At 41.7% G+C, this 14,900-nt stretch overlaps 1 protein-coding gene and 1 long non-coding RNA gene across 2 annotated transcripts in view; one reads left to right on the forward strand and one right to left on the reverse strand.

Moving 5' to 3' along the window:
- On the reverse strand, nt 1–12,111 carry ARG1 (arginase 1). The gene is given in 8 exon segments (NM_001082108.1): nt 1–580; nt 810–946; nt 1,140–1,244; nt 1,514–1,608; nt 4,102–4,261; nt 6,556–6,730; nt 8,039–8,111; nt 11,991–12,111. Coding segments are annotated over 8 exon segments (969 nt in total). The 5' UTR covers nt 12,048–12,111; the 3' UTR covers nt 1–413.
- Nucleotides 11,193–14,900, forward strand: part of LOC149126472 (uncharacterized) — a 25,198-nt gene continuing 21,490 nt past the window's right edge. The window contains exon 1 of the long non-coding RNA XR_016233749.1: nt 11,193–11,359. This is a non-coding gene — a long non-coding RNA (uncharacterized LOC149126472). The remainder of the gene's footprint in view (nt 11,360–14,900) is intronic.

The raw sequence follows: 14,900 nt of genomic DNA on the forward strand, positions 1-14,900 counted from the left end.
CTTTATAAAGAGTTTATTACAAAAGGAATCACATATTTCAGATAACATGGACATGTACTGTCTTTCCAGATGAGGTAACTTTGTTTTCTGATATCAGGAGTCTACTCTATGTTTGGGGGATTATAATGGGTGAATATTTGCACACCAGCACATTTTTAATTGGGAGTCAATGTGTGCTGCTTCTAAGTATATGTCTTTTTTTTATGAGAAAATCTTTTCCAATTTCACAGAAGTTTTAATTTCTAATTCTTGAGTTTGAGTTTCGCAACAAGAGGGAATTGGTAGAGTTTATACTAATTGGAAAAACATTTTTCTGGAAGAACAAGTCTTTGGGCAGATAACTGTAAGCTTAAGTAAGTTATAGATTTGCTAATACAGCATTAGCTGTGAAATTTTTAGATAATGCTCCATATTTATTTAGGTGGGTGAAGGTAGTCAATTGGCTTGTGATTGCCCTCCCGAGCAACTCCAAAAGAAGCCAAGGTGAGTGCTACTGCTGTGTTCACCGTTCGAGTTACTTCTTCTGGTGTTTTCCCCAGAGATGGGTTTACTTCCATTATATCTAATCCTGAGAGTAGTCCTACAACAACAAATGGCAATAATGTATTTATCAAATAATTGACATTTTAAAATCAGTACAGGCTGACTTGAAAGACTATGCAAGGAGGTGACCAATGAAAAACAATTAATACATAATGTGATAGATATTCTCTAAGTGTCATTTGGAGCTTGGTTTTCAGATCAGGGAGATACTAATAGACATTAGTCTAGATATACTTGCTTCTTTATTCCTTAAGATTTTTACCTACCTGTCTTATGAATTGCTTCTGTGATGTAGATGCCTTCTCTGTAAGACAGACCTCCCGCAACTGGTGTGCCAGTAGCTGGTGTGAAAGATGGGTCTAGTCCATCAACATCAAAACTCAGATGAATTGGCCTTTTCTTTCTTTTAAAAAATATTAAAAGACTTCAGCATAATATTTATTAAACATGTATAATGCTCATCCTGCTTTATAAACAATAATGACCAAGTGAAGTTCCATGATTTTATTGACAGACTTCATCAACAATTTAAACTGATTAGTGTCAGTGGCAAGCCCTATGTTACACTCACGTGCACACACCCAGGAGTGTCATACCTTCCTAGTAGATAGCACAACGTTTCTTCCATCACCTTGCCAATTCCCAGTTTGTCCACTTCAGTCATTGAAAAGTATTTAATACCCAGAGTTTTCACAATGTAGCTGTAAAAGAAGAGACGTTAAGATAATTATAATTAATAAGGCTGACTGTGTCGTCCCGTTTCATGTTTAAAAGATCAGTGTGCTAATTTATGTTAAATAGTTGGGTTCTGTGAAATACATAATTGTGTTTGTATTTTTAATATCAAGTCAATTAAGATATAAATTGAGTACATACATATGAATGTACAGGTATAGATTTAGCCAGTAAAGCACACTTTGCACACAAAAGGATAACAGTGAGTGTACATCACAGCAAAGAATAAACTTACTGTTCCCCAGGGTCTACATCTCTCAAGCCAATATAGACAATATCCTTGGCAGATATGCAGGGAGTCACCCAGGAGAATCCTGGTACATCAGGGATCTAAAATGACAATTTTCCATTGGGTTAATGGTGATTCTCTTGAGCAAATCCTACATTTTCTAAGTTAATGACAGTTGTTAAATTGCATATAATAGAGTGTAAATTAAGAGGAAATCACATAAAAAATAAAGTTAAGAGTGTGCCCTCATCCTGTTGTGGTATCCTTGATTGCTTTAGCCTTAGCAACTTCACCCCATGGCCCCCAGACCTAATGGTAACTGGAGGCCCCATGTCCCATGTCAAATGAATGTAAATCCATTGCTTTGGTAGCTTCCTTCTTTACTCTTCTTTCTCAGTGGGGACTCAAACCCCAGGGTGACCTAGCATGGCTGAGGGAATGAATGTTTGACCAGATCTTTGATTGCCCTTCAAATCATAATGTGATGGCATCTGCTTTGTCCTGGAGCCAAGCTGAGTTCTTCCTGTGTGCTTGCTCAACATTATGTAAATTTATAGACCCCTGACTTGGTTATCACTTCAAAACCATGTTACTTCTCAGTATTTAAAAACAGATGTGAATCGCTTTTGTAATATCAGGATCAATACCGTATTACAATTATAGTGATAAAAATTGGTTTTACTGATAAACTAGCATTCCAATAGGAATTATGAGCCACAGTGGTACATCTTACTCTAAAATTTTGTTTCATATCTTTTAGAAGAAAAGTTTTTAGAGAGCAAGGAGATGGTTCTTCTTATGATTTTAAATAATAAACCATTGTAATCTACTTTAAAACTTCCACTTTTCAAAAGGTTCTATATTGTAAGGGGATGCTTAGTGAGATAAAAGGCCTTGTGGATATAATAGTAAAAGGTAGGAGCTAGTAGACTTGGTTCAACCCTTGCCTCACTGTGTGCTTTGCACATGCTCTTGGCAAGCTGGTGAGATTCTGAACCTCTACTAACTTGTTCATAAAGGATTATTTTCTGTTCTGTCTACTAAAAAGAGTAGTTTAAGAATACACACACAGGCTGGTGCCACGGCTCACTTGGCTAATCCTTCGCCTGCGGCGCCGGTACCCCAGGTTCTAGTCCTGGTTGGGGCGCCAGATTCTGTCCCGGTTGCTCCTCTTCCAGGCCAGCTCTCTGCTGTGGCCAGGGAGTGCAGTGGAGGATGGCCCAAGTGCTTGGGCCGCACAGCCTGCTGGCTGCAGCACACTGGCCATAGCGGCCATTTGGGGAGTGAACCAAAGAAAAAGGAAGACCTTTCTGTCTGTCTCTCTCTGTCTAACTCTGCCTGTAAAAACACACACACACACACACACACACACACACACACACGATATACAGTCAGTCCTCTGCATCCTTGGATTCGGCCAATCACTGATTAAAATGTAGTTGGACCTAAGATGGTAGATTTTTCTTGTCATTATTCCCTAAATAACACAGTATGACAGCTATGTTTCTTTTGTATTAGGTATTACAAGTAATCTAGAGATTATGTAAAGTATATAGGAGGATATGCATGGGTTACATGCAAATACTGTGCCATTTTATCTAAGGGACTTGAGCATCTTCATGGGATTCATAGGGGTCCTGGCACCAGTTCCTGGCAGATGCAGAGGAATGACAGTACTCATATCTGAAGTCAGTTTCATAACTGTTAAGTAAGGTAGAGAGCCTTGATACTTTTATGAACCAATCCTTTAGTTACTAGCTACAGAATAATGGTTAGAAATTACAACAAAAATAAGATAGGGGAGAGTGTTTGGCCTATCAGACAAGACACCTGCACCCCACATCCAGAGTGCCTGAGTTTCCTGCCCAGCTGTGGTTCCTGTTAATACAGATCCTGGGGGGCAAGACAATCACTTGATGGTTCAAGTGATTGGTTTCCTGCCACCCATGTAGTATACCTGGACTGAGTTCACAATTCTAAGCCAGGAGTCATTGTGGGTATTTCTGCAGTGACCAAGTACATGGGAGCATTCTCTCTCTCTCTCTCTCTCTCTCTCTCTCTCTCTCTCTCTCTCTCTCTCTGTGTGTGTGTGTGTGTGTGTGTGTGTGTGTATGCATGTGCCTCTCAAATAAATAAAAACAAGGGGCCGGTACTGTGGCTTAGCGGGTAAAACCACTGCCTGCAGTGCCAGCATCCCATATGAGTGCCGGTTCAAGTCCCCTCTGCTCCACTTGTCCCCGCTGCTCCACTTCTGGGATCCAGCTCCCAGCTATGGCCTGGGAAAGCAGTAGAAGATGGCCCAAGTTCTTGGGCCCCTGCACCTGCATGAGAGACCTGGAGGAAGCTCCTGGCTCCTGGCTTCGGATTGGTGCAGCTCCGACCATTGTGGCCATCTCAGGAGTGAACCAGCAGATGGAAGACTCTCTCTCTCTCTCTCTGCCTCTCTATAACTCTGCCTTTCAAATACATAAATCTTAAAAATAAATATGAAATCTATGTAAAAAATTGAGGTGGCATAAGGCTTCTCACTTCCTTTTCACCTTTTGAATGTCGCAATAATATTCCTTGGTAACAGTCTACCAACTGGCCTTTACCTTTCCTTTCAGTTCCTTCAGGAGGAAAGACACAGGTTGTCCATGCAAGTTCCCACTTGTGGTTGTCAGTGGAGTGTTGATATCAGTATGAGCATCCACCCAAATGACAGCCAGGTCGGGGCAGACACTGGCATGGCCAGAGATGCTTCCAATCGCCAAGCTTTAGAGGAAAAACATTGGTGTGAACATCGGATTTGCAATGCTGTTACATACATCTTATCACTGACTTCCTTAAAGCTATCATTTGGTTTTTCTTTAAGGCCAACTGACTGATATTTCTGATAATCAGAGATTCCAATTAAACAAGTACAGTAATAAGTAATAAAGTGTAACTTCCACTTAATGCTTCCTAACAAGTTATATTTACATCACTAGCATTACAAAATTTTGTGGTGCTATTTTTCCAAAATCCACCTTGTAAGAAAATCACAAATTAATCAAAAAATAAACATGTATTAGAAGGTTGTCCATAGGAGAAATTCTTTCACAGGACACACTGTTCAGTTCTCAGGGCTAAATTGGGCTATCTGCATACTGGTCTCTCTCAGTAAAAACACAATTCTTTTTTTTTTTTTTTTTTTTTTTTTTTTTTGACAGGCAGAGTGGACAGTGAGAGAGAGAGACAGAGAGAAAGGTCTTCCTTTGCCGGTGGTTCACCCTCCAATGGCCGCCACAGCCGGCGCACTGCGGCCAGCACACCGCGCTGATCCGAAGGTGGGAGCCAGGTGCTTCTCCTGGTTTCCCATGGGGTGCAGGGCCCAAGCACTTGGGCCATCCTCCACTGCACTCCCTGGCCACAGCAGAGAGCTGGCCTGGAAGAGGGGCAACCGGGACAGAATCCGGCGCCCCGACCGGGACTAGAACCTGGTGTGCCGGCGCCGCTAGGTGGAGGATTAGCCTATTGAGCCGCGGCGCCGGCCAAAACACAATTCTTACAAGTGAATTATAACCAGGCCTGTCTCTCTCTCTCTCTCACTGTCCACTTTGCCTGTCAAAAAAAAAAAAAAAGTGAATTATAACCAAGTCCTCCCGCTTTTCTTAAAATTCCGCTCCCCTGGCCAGCGCTGTGGCTCAATAGGCTAATCCTCCACCTGCGGCGCCGGCACCCCGGGTTCTAGTCTCGGTCAGGGCGCTGGATTCTGTCCCGGTTGCCCCTCTTCCAGGCCAGCTCTCTGCTGTGGTCCGGGAGTGCAGTGGACGATGGCCCAAGTACTTGGGCCCTGCACCCGCCTGGGAGACCAGGAGAAGCACCTGGCTCCTGGCTTCGGATCAGCGCGGTACACTGGCCGCAGCGCACCAGCCACAGTGGCCATTGGCGGGTGAACCAACGGTAAAGGAAGACCTTTCTCTCTGTCTGTCTCTCTTTCTCTCTCACTGTCCACTCTGCCTGTCCAAAAAATAAATAAATAAAAATAAAAATAAAGAAAAATTCCACTCCCCTGAAGTCCAGGGCCGTCCGTCAGTCCGTACGTTCCCTTCTGCAATATACCCTGGGTGCTTGTTCCCTCTTCTCCATGTTCATATCCCCCGCTTTAGCTTTCTGCCCTGCTGCCACATTTTAACAATCCCTCTTAACCAGGACCCACCAGCGTGGGTCCCAAAACCCCCAAACTCCAGAAGCGAAAGGTGAGAATTTAGAACCCAAAGCCTGTACACATTCTCCCACCTGGGAGTGGTTAAGCATCGTTCAGACCTTTCTCTGTCTCTCTAACTGTCCACTCTGCCTGTCAAAAAAAAAAAAAAAAAGGCTTGTGCACAACAATTATCTTCATTATCAGAGTATCTGATGATATGGATAAAGAGTGATATAATCCCTTGAAGAAAAATTATCCAGCAGTAAAAAAAAATGATTCTTATGGGAATACAATAAAAAAAGGAAATTTGTACTGAAGATTAAGAACAAAATATAGGGTATCAGAGACTTACATGCATGCAATTGTTAAACAAAATCACCAAGTACAAGGAAAAAAGACATCACGAAGGAAATGTACCAGATTTTAAATTCTGCTTGCAAATAGTTGTTAGGAAAATACAGTTACCCCTGAATTTTTAAATGTGTGTGTGTGCTTTCAAACTTTTTATAAAGCAGTTTAACTTTTATAATGGAAAACACAGGCTTTGACATTGTTTCCCTAAACGAAGTTGTGTCCAATAAGCTGACTATGAATTTCCTCAGTGTTGATTTATTTAGATTATTACACTGAATGTTTTCTTGAAATACCTCCATATCTCATTCTCTGCTGTGATAGATAAAAATAAAGATATTATAAGACTTCAAATAGAGCAAAGTCTATATTTCTGGAGTAAAGTAGTAACCCATACAATATTTTTTGAGGTAGAAAATGTGGCATAAAATCGGTCAGGGCTATCCTGTCTACATTTCTTCTCTGGCTGTCTTGGGTGTACTTCCTTTCTATCAGTACCAGATGCCCACACACAGTCACTGCACAAGACCTGTGGTCCCCGCCCAGCACCAGGCTGATCCTCCCGTTCTTCTTGATTTCTGCCACTGCACCAGCCAGCTGCTCGTTGGCTCTTCCCACCGCCCGTGGGTTCTTCACAATATGAAAGGGGCTGTCATTAGGGACATCAGCAAAGGACAGGTCTCCATAGTCTGTCACGTCATGCTCTAAAATTAAAAGTGTCAAGTTACTAAGTAAAAAAGATTGCAAATCAGTACACGTAGGAATATTCCAGGAGTACAAAATAAGTATATTTTCAAAAGCGTAAGCAAAGGAAATGTCTGGAAGGTCTGTGACGATCATGAAGGTACAAATCGTGTCTCTATGCCTGACATTATACTCTCACCAAGACCTCACATGGGTGCCTGCTGTGTGCCTGTCTCGCAGTAACTGTTTCTTGAATGAATCCAGTGAGACTGGACACTAAAATATATCAGGGATAACTTTCTGGAAGGCATCACCATCTCTGTTTATGTGCTTTTTCACTATTCAGTAATAAGCATACTTTGTTTTTGTAATAGTCAACTATATATTTTACATGTATAAATGCCCAGAAGAAAGTGCACCAGGATTTTCTAAACTTGCTGACTCTGTATTAACAATCCTTGGTTTCTATCCCATCTGTCTCCTGCTGACACAGCTACCTCCTCGGTCCATTGTACCTGCCTCACGGTGCTGTGTCAGACTTAAAATTAAGAATCTGTACTGAGCGCTGAGCCCAGTACTTCAAAGAGCTCAGAAAATAAAGGTTTTGTCAATTTTATTTTTAAAAAGGTAAAGTTGTAGGTAACCCTATTATTATACGTTTTAAAAAGTATAAATAGCAGATAATCCTAAGTTTCTAAGGATCTGGATGTGCTTCCTAAAGGAAAAGACTAAAAAAGACTGGAAGAGATTCAAAAGTAGAGAACCTCATGGAAAATTTGGATAGGCGATCAGCTCAGTGTTCTGAACCAACTGTCCAGTGTTGTATTTACTGCATGTCTGTGTCTGTCTGTGACCCAGTGACACCACCGAGAGATTTCACCTTTATAATATTTGACAAAATTAGCTTGTTAACTGAGGGACCAACCTGCTTGTCCAAGTTTTCTCTTCTTTATTGAGTATCCCTCATCCCTCCCTCCCTCCCACCCTCCCTTCCTTCTTCCCACTTTTGTAGCAACCTATTTTTCCTTCAGTGTGGGAAACAAATCAAGCTGATCATCTTTCAACTTGAGAATTACCATGTTTTTGCTTCCAGATAGTGCACATTCTGGGAGACAGTAGATGAGACCTCAAGTGCTTGGGTCCCTGATATACATGTGGGAGACCTCGATTGGTTTCGTGGCTCCTGACTTTGGCCTGGATCAATCCTGGCTGTTGCAGGAATTTGGGGAATGAACCAGTGGATGGAAGATATCTCTCTCTCTCTTGCACTGTCTTGCCTTTTCCAATAAATACGTAAATAAAATGATAAAATATATTTTTAAAATTACCTTGTTCTTTAAGTTTCTCAAGCAGACCAGCCTTTCTCAATACTGTAGGACCTTCTTCCACCCCTCCTCGTGGCTGAACAATTAAAAAATTAATACTTCAGACATTATCATGACCATCAGATGCCCATGTTAAGAATCGTTTTCATTATTTAATTAGTTGAACCATAACAATCATTTTCAAGCTCCTACAGCCCCAGAGATTTACATTGTCTCATTTAGTCTTCATTGCAAAGTAGACATAATTACTCCTAGTTCAAATAGGAGGAAATAATATCGCGAAATTAAACACACAGCTAAAGTGGCAGAGCCTTGGTTCATATCCAGGTTTTTGAATTCCAAAACCTGCACCCCATCCTCCCTTTACTCCGTGTTATTAACACAGTGAATACATAAATATGCAAAAGCACTCAGATAGTTGGAGATATAATAATGTAGGGGAGAAGGCTTCTTTTTGTCGCTCGTAAGCCAACAGAGATGTCAGACATTTAAACCAATTATAATCACAGATAGTTTCTTCAGTGCAGCTATAAGAGGTCATGAGAACAAAAACAGGATGCCCCTAACTCAGCCGGGGCAGGGTGTGTCAGCAAAGGCTTCATGGAACAGAAGATATTTGAGTTGAGTCTTGCAACATGACCAGGTGGTCAGAAAAACAGGATAGAGGATGGAGAGAGTTTGCAAACCAGGGAGCAGCTTGGGCACAGGTATCAGAAGACAAAGAGCATGGTCTGGAAGATCCCTATGTGTAGGTTCATTCAGCAGGAAGTTGGAGCCCTTGGGAAGAAGGCAGGCAACAGTGAAGATCACCACTCGGGAGATGAAACCATGCAGCCCAGCCCATCATTTCCAGCTTTGACCCGCTTCAGCAGCACATGAGAAATTCCCCCCTTGCCGTTTTGATGTCAGGGAAGCTGACATTCTTCCTCCTTCCAGGGAGTCTTCCCCCCGCACCTGGCAGACCACAGGGCTCCAGAAGCAGTGTCTTTCTGACTCAAATTTCCAATAGAACTTTTAGACAGGAAATTTACATCTTGTGGTCAGATAAGATTGTGGCGCCAAGCTGAGGGAATGTTTCTGTCCCATTCATATGACCAGATGTTCTGCCCTGGATGCCAGGCAAATTCATAATGGCAAATCCCTGTCCATGACAGTACGCTCTGCCTGATGCACTTTGCCCTTTTACTCCTCTCCCTTTGGCTTGAGCCACCTCCTTCTTCCTGATCAAGTACATATTATTTCTCCACCTACTTTGTTCATAGTTTGCCTGTAGTTTTCTGTCTACTTTTGCCTTTCTCCTATTGCTAAATTTCAGTACAGCTTGCTTTCTAAATTAATTAATTAAATTTTTGAGAGGCAGAGTAAGAATGAGTTAGATAGAAAGCGAGAGCTCCCATCAGCTTGTTCACTCTCTAAATGCCCAGGCTGAAGCGGGAAGCCTTGAACATAATCTAGATCTCCCAATTACTTGAGCCCCATCACCACTGCCTCTCAAGATCGGCTAGAACCAGGGGTCAGAGCAAGGTATCCAACCCAGGTGCTCCCCTGTGGGCTGTAGGCATCTTTCCTGGTATCTTAATCAGTAGGCAAAATGCCTGGCCCAGTCCAACTTTCTATACTTTTGGGGCACTATATTTTGTAGCATAGGGCTGACATATAGTCAGTGCATGACAACTGTCAATTGGATAAAATTCCATGGTCTTCCTCCCTACCTTCCAACTTTAGAACAAATCTCATAGACTCCGTTGCTGTATCACAGTCATTAAAGTTCTCAGAGTGACATTTTTAGTATTTTTGCTATGTTTGATTTCAATTGCCTCTCACAAAGGGTCTTTTTTATCGCTTGGTTTATCTGCTCACTTCAGAAATGACTTCCTCAACTCTATCGACTTTCTCGGCTGCATCCAGTCCCTAGCTGGCTGCACACCTAAGATCCACCATGGAGTGAAGCCCTCTTGAAAAGCCATTTACATAGGTCCAGGGCACAGGCTTTGGAATCAAATAGTCCTCTCTGGAATCACAGTCGAGGCTGAGCGACCCTGAGCAAACTGCCAAACCTTTTTGAACATCAGTTAATGCAAATATAAGATAAAAAGTATACCCAGCGCATTGGTGGCACACTGCTTTTGTTAGAGGGTGAGTCAGGGAATGGAGCTCTTTTTCGGACTCTACTTCTGATAACCTGCCTTCTAGTCCCCTCTTTTGCCTGCTTGTCAATTTTTTTTTCTCCCTTTAGGTGGAGACAAATGCTTAGGTATTGACCACTTGGCTCTGTACTCTATGGCTTGATAGAGAAGAATCAGTTTCTCTCTCTCTCTCTCTCTCTCTCTCTCTCTCTCTCTCAATCATGGGACAGTCCTTACAATCAGGAGACTTCTTTGTCATGGTCATGTTCAGGAGGGAATCTTGGGATAAAAAGAATTATTGAGAATAAGAAATGCATCAGGTTGCATTTTAACTCAGTGTCCCAGCGGGGCTGCCCTTATGTCATTCTAAGCATTAATTACATAAAGAAACAAAGGTGTTTTCTTAGAATTCTCTCTCCTTCTATGCAGCGGCAGTCACATCAATCAGAGACCGAAGCATGTTTGGTATCCCTTCTTCCAAGCCTCCTCCCTCCTCTCCTTGCTCCCCTCTCTCCCTTCCTCCCTTTGTTCCTCCCTCCCTCCCCTTTCCTCCATCCACCCTCCCTCCCTTCCACCCTTTCTTCCTTCCTCCCTCTCTCCCTCCCTTCCTTTGTTCCTTCCTCTCCCTGCTCTTCATTCCTCTCCCTCCTTCCCTGCTTTCCTTCCTTCCTTCCTTCCTTCCTTCCTATCCATGTCCCTTCTTTGCTTCCTCCTCAGTTTCTTCGATTCCGTCTTTGTCAGCACCCGTCCTACGCACAGATAGGCACCCTGGATCTTAAACACTCTCCATCAGCAAAGTGCACTGTGCTCTGGGAACACGGCCTTTGGAAGACTTCCAGGGAACGTGAAGCAGCATTTACTGACAGTCCAAACGCAGTTTCCATCTCTAACCTCTGACCTCTCCCAGTCTATTTTGCAATAAAAAGCCAGAATGAACACCAAGAGTTAAAAATTAAGAGGAAGCTAAAGCACTACGCAGATTCTGAGGAACCAAAGACCCTACTTAAAAAAAGATCAGGCTTGGGAGTTTCGGTTCACAGAGTCGTGCTCGGTTTTGAACACAGACCCATGCTGAAGTCTGTGGCGTCTGTCATCTCACTGTATTTACCAGAATGAGTGTGCCCAGGAAGAAGAAACGCCTGGACGTTTATGAGTTGTTGGTGTGCATTGGTTCCCAGCTACATTTCTCTGAGGCAAGGTAGGAGCTTCATAAATCATTAATCCTTTCAGTGTTGCCAACTTGTGGTAGGATTTTCCCTCAGTCTTTTTGTTCCCCTCCAAGAAGTGCTCATGCGCCAACAGTTTTAGAGAATCATTAAAGCCCTAAAATACCATGAGTCACTCATAAAGTTGGATAAACCAGTAATATTTAAGTTAGCCAAATCAGAGGACGTCTGAAGTATTAAGTATTGTATTAAGTATTGTAGACGTTCATTACACAACTAAACAAAGGTGTTGCTTTTTTTTTAATTCTCTTTCCTACTACACATCCACCGTAACATCAAAAGCAAAAAGAGCAGCAAAAGCCTCAGTAGCTACAATACAGAAATGGTCCATTTTAAATTCAAATAAAAAATTTTTTCCCAAGGCATTCAATAAAATGTAGATAACAATGAAATTGGCTTTGACTGAGATCAGCAGCCCAGAGTCAATGGGTTTGTGACCCATAATCACACAGTGCTGCAAAATGGGGAGAGGATAGCAAAACATGCTTTTCTGGGCCCGAGTGGATCAGGAAACGTAACTAACCAAAGAATCACACCTTAGAGATTTTCAAGCCCCAAGTTTTCAAATCAATGCACGTACTCCAAGCCAGATATTTCACTCACCTGTCCCTTGGAGAAAGGGGCTCCAATGATCCCTATGGATTTTGACTTAGAACTCATACTTGCCACTTCTTCCTGCTGCATCTCCGTTCTCCAGGGGTTGCCACCCTCTGCAGCCCTCAGTGACTGAGGACACATCTTTTTTCCCTTTATAATTGGGTTGAATCTGTTTACCTTTATTCTAATGAGGATCGCTTGCTCCACCTACTGAACGGAAGAATGACAGAGTCAACTGAAGTCTAGCAAATTCTTCATACGTGGGATAATCGTGATTCTCTGACTCTAATTACGTGAGCATTATTCATGTTACCAGTGCACACCCTCTTGAAAAAGCCAGCTGGATGACATTAATCTTTCCTTTGACAATCGACAATTGCATGTGGTTTCACAACCACGTAAGAACTACCACATTTTCAGCTGTGCAAGCTCAGGGCAGGGCATGTGCTTTCTGTAGGCTCTGAGTTCTTGTAGAATAGGGGCTGGGACTGGCCAGATGGGCTCTCACTTTCCCTCCATCCTTAACATCCTGAGTGAAGGTTTCAGACACTAGAATAATCCACAAGACACACTTCATACACCACTAGAGCACACTCTTGGGGGGAAAGTAGGCAACTTCCTTTTTTGATATTTTCTTAAAGAGAAAAAAATCAGTTAACCAAGTGTGTTACTATTTTTAAAATACTATATGCAAGGAAATAACAATTTTGGAATCATAACATCATAATCAGGGCTTAAAATAAAAATAGCCAACATTGTATTTTTATCATTTGTCACATGTAATTCTGTTTTACAGGTACATTATCTCATTTAATGTTTATGTCATTTTTATGGTAAGTCACAACATTGGTGCCATTTTACAGAGAAGGAAGCCGAGTCTTGGAGAGGTTGCCAAGGGTCACATACACATTGTAGAGCAAAAGCCAAAATCCAGGGTTGGGCACTCTGGGTCACCCAATCACTGGTCTTACAGGCTAACCACATGCCACATGTCAGTTATCAAGCACTCTGGGGAGTTGCTTATCATCTTGCAAAAGTATGAATCTACAAGAAATGCATGCTTGTAATTTTTTAAAGATTTATTTATTTATTTGAAAGGCAGAGTTACAGAGAGGCAGAGGCAGAGAGAGAGAAAGAGAGAAAGAGAGAGGTCTTCCATCCACTGGTTCACTCCCCAGATGGCTGCAACAGCTGGAGCTGCACCAATCCGAAGCCAGGAGCCAGAGCTTCCTATGGGTCTCCCATGTGGGTGCAGAAGCCCAAAGACTTGGGCTATCTTCCATTGCTTCCCCAGGCCATAGCAGAGAGCTGGATCAGAAGGAGAGCAGCCAGGACTCGAACTGGTGCCCATATGGGATGCTGGCACCGCAGGCTGTGGCTTTACCCACTATGCCACAGTGCTGGCTCCATGATTGTAATTTAAAAGGGAAATTCACTAACTAAAAACATAATTTTTTTTCCTGCTGGTGGGAGAGAATATTGTGGAGTATATAAATCCTATAAGGATGGAGAATTTTGTCTGCTGTATTCCTGTAGTCTAGGACAGTGTTGATGTTAGATAGATGTTCACATATTTATTAGGTTAATGAATCAAAGAATCAAGGTCTCACAGTTACATTTTGATAGGATCTTTTTTTTTCAAATAGATGTCTTCCCTTTCACCTGCAAATTTACTTATATATCCTAAATATTGACTTGTATTCTTTGTATGGCTTTGATATTAACCTCTTACATGTTGACAGAGCAAATTTTTTTTCAAATCTGTTGTAGGATTGAGAACTTTATGTATATTATCACTCAAAACTTTTAACTTGAAGTATGAAGCTTAAAAAATGGCATGTTTTATAAGTTTTAAGTCCTTCCAATCCACTAAATCACAAACCAATACTTTTATATTTCCTTCAGAGTTTGTGTTTTACGTTTAGTTTTCTGTTTCATCTACATCCATCTTGGTATGTTATGTACATTTTCCAACTACATTTCCCCGTAGATCAACCATCAGACTCCCCATCAACACTCATTGAACAATCCACACATTTTGCTATTAATTTGAGTGCTATCACCATCTTAACCAAGTTTTCCTAAATACGTGGGTCTGTTGCTGAGACCTTTCTTTTGTTCACCAGTTTCCTTACCAGGTCCATAATGTTTTATTATCATGGCTCTGTGGTATATATTACCATTGTTTGGACAAGAGTAAACTTCATCCTTCTTTTTTAAAAGTGGTTTGCCTTCTATGGGCCTCTATTCCACATATTTAGGATAAATCATTGAATTGCTTAAAAACAACCCTGCTAGGATTTTTACTAAATGTGTAGATGAACCCATAGAGATTTTCTATCCTTAAAATTTCATTAAAAGATTTTTTTCTTTGAAAAACTCAACATTCTAGAAGTTCTCCCAATACCAAGCTGAAATTATCTTCTTGTCATCTGACTCCTTAGTCATAATACCTTCGTAGAGGTAAAGCACACTATCTCTTGGCTGTTGTTATCTTTATTGGGTCTCTTTGTTGAGGCTGAAAATCCTCCAAAATACCTTCCAGTTTATTATAAAATATGTTTACTGTTCTCTACTGGGTCACCAACCTGGTCATTCCCTTCAAAACATCCAATTTCTCTATGCCTTCCAAGGGTATATCCAGGTGTAGACAGCATCAACTGGACAATCAAGCACAATTTTGATAATGTTTGCTTTTTCCAGGTCACTTATAAAAATTTTGAGCAGGACAGTGCTTATGTAAAAGCCTCCAGGACATTCCACTGGAAACCCAACCCAGATTAGCTCATACACACTATCAGTCATAAATCTCTAAGTATAGCTGGATAGTCACTAATTTCCAACTCAACCACTCCATCTTGTCCAGAAGGACAAAGTATGGAAATTCACCAAGTGTCTTAATAAAACCTCATTGCA

This window comes from Oryctolagus cuniculus, chromosome 5 (genome assembly GCF_051225735.1).
Source record: "Oryctolagus cuniculus isolate XC-2025 breed Fujian yellow rabbit chromosome 5, ASM5122573v1, whole genome shotgun sequence".
Taxonomy (NCBI): Eukaryota; Metazoa; Chordata; class Mammalia; order Lagomorpha; family Leporidae; genus Oryctolagus; species Oryctolagus cuniculus.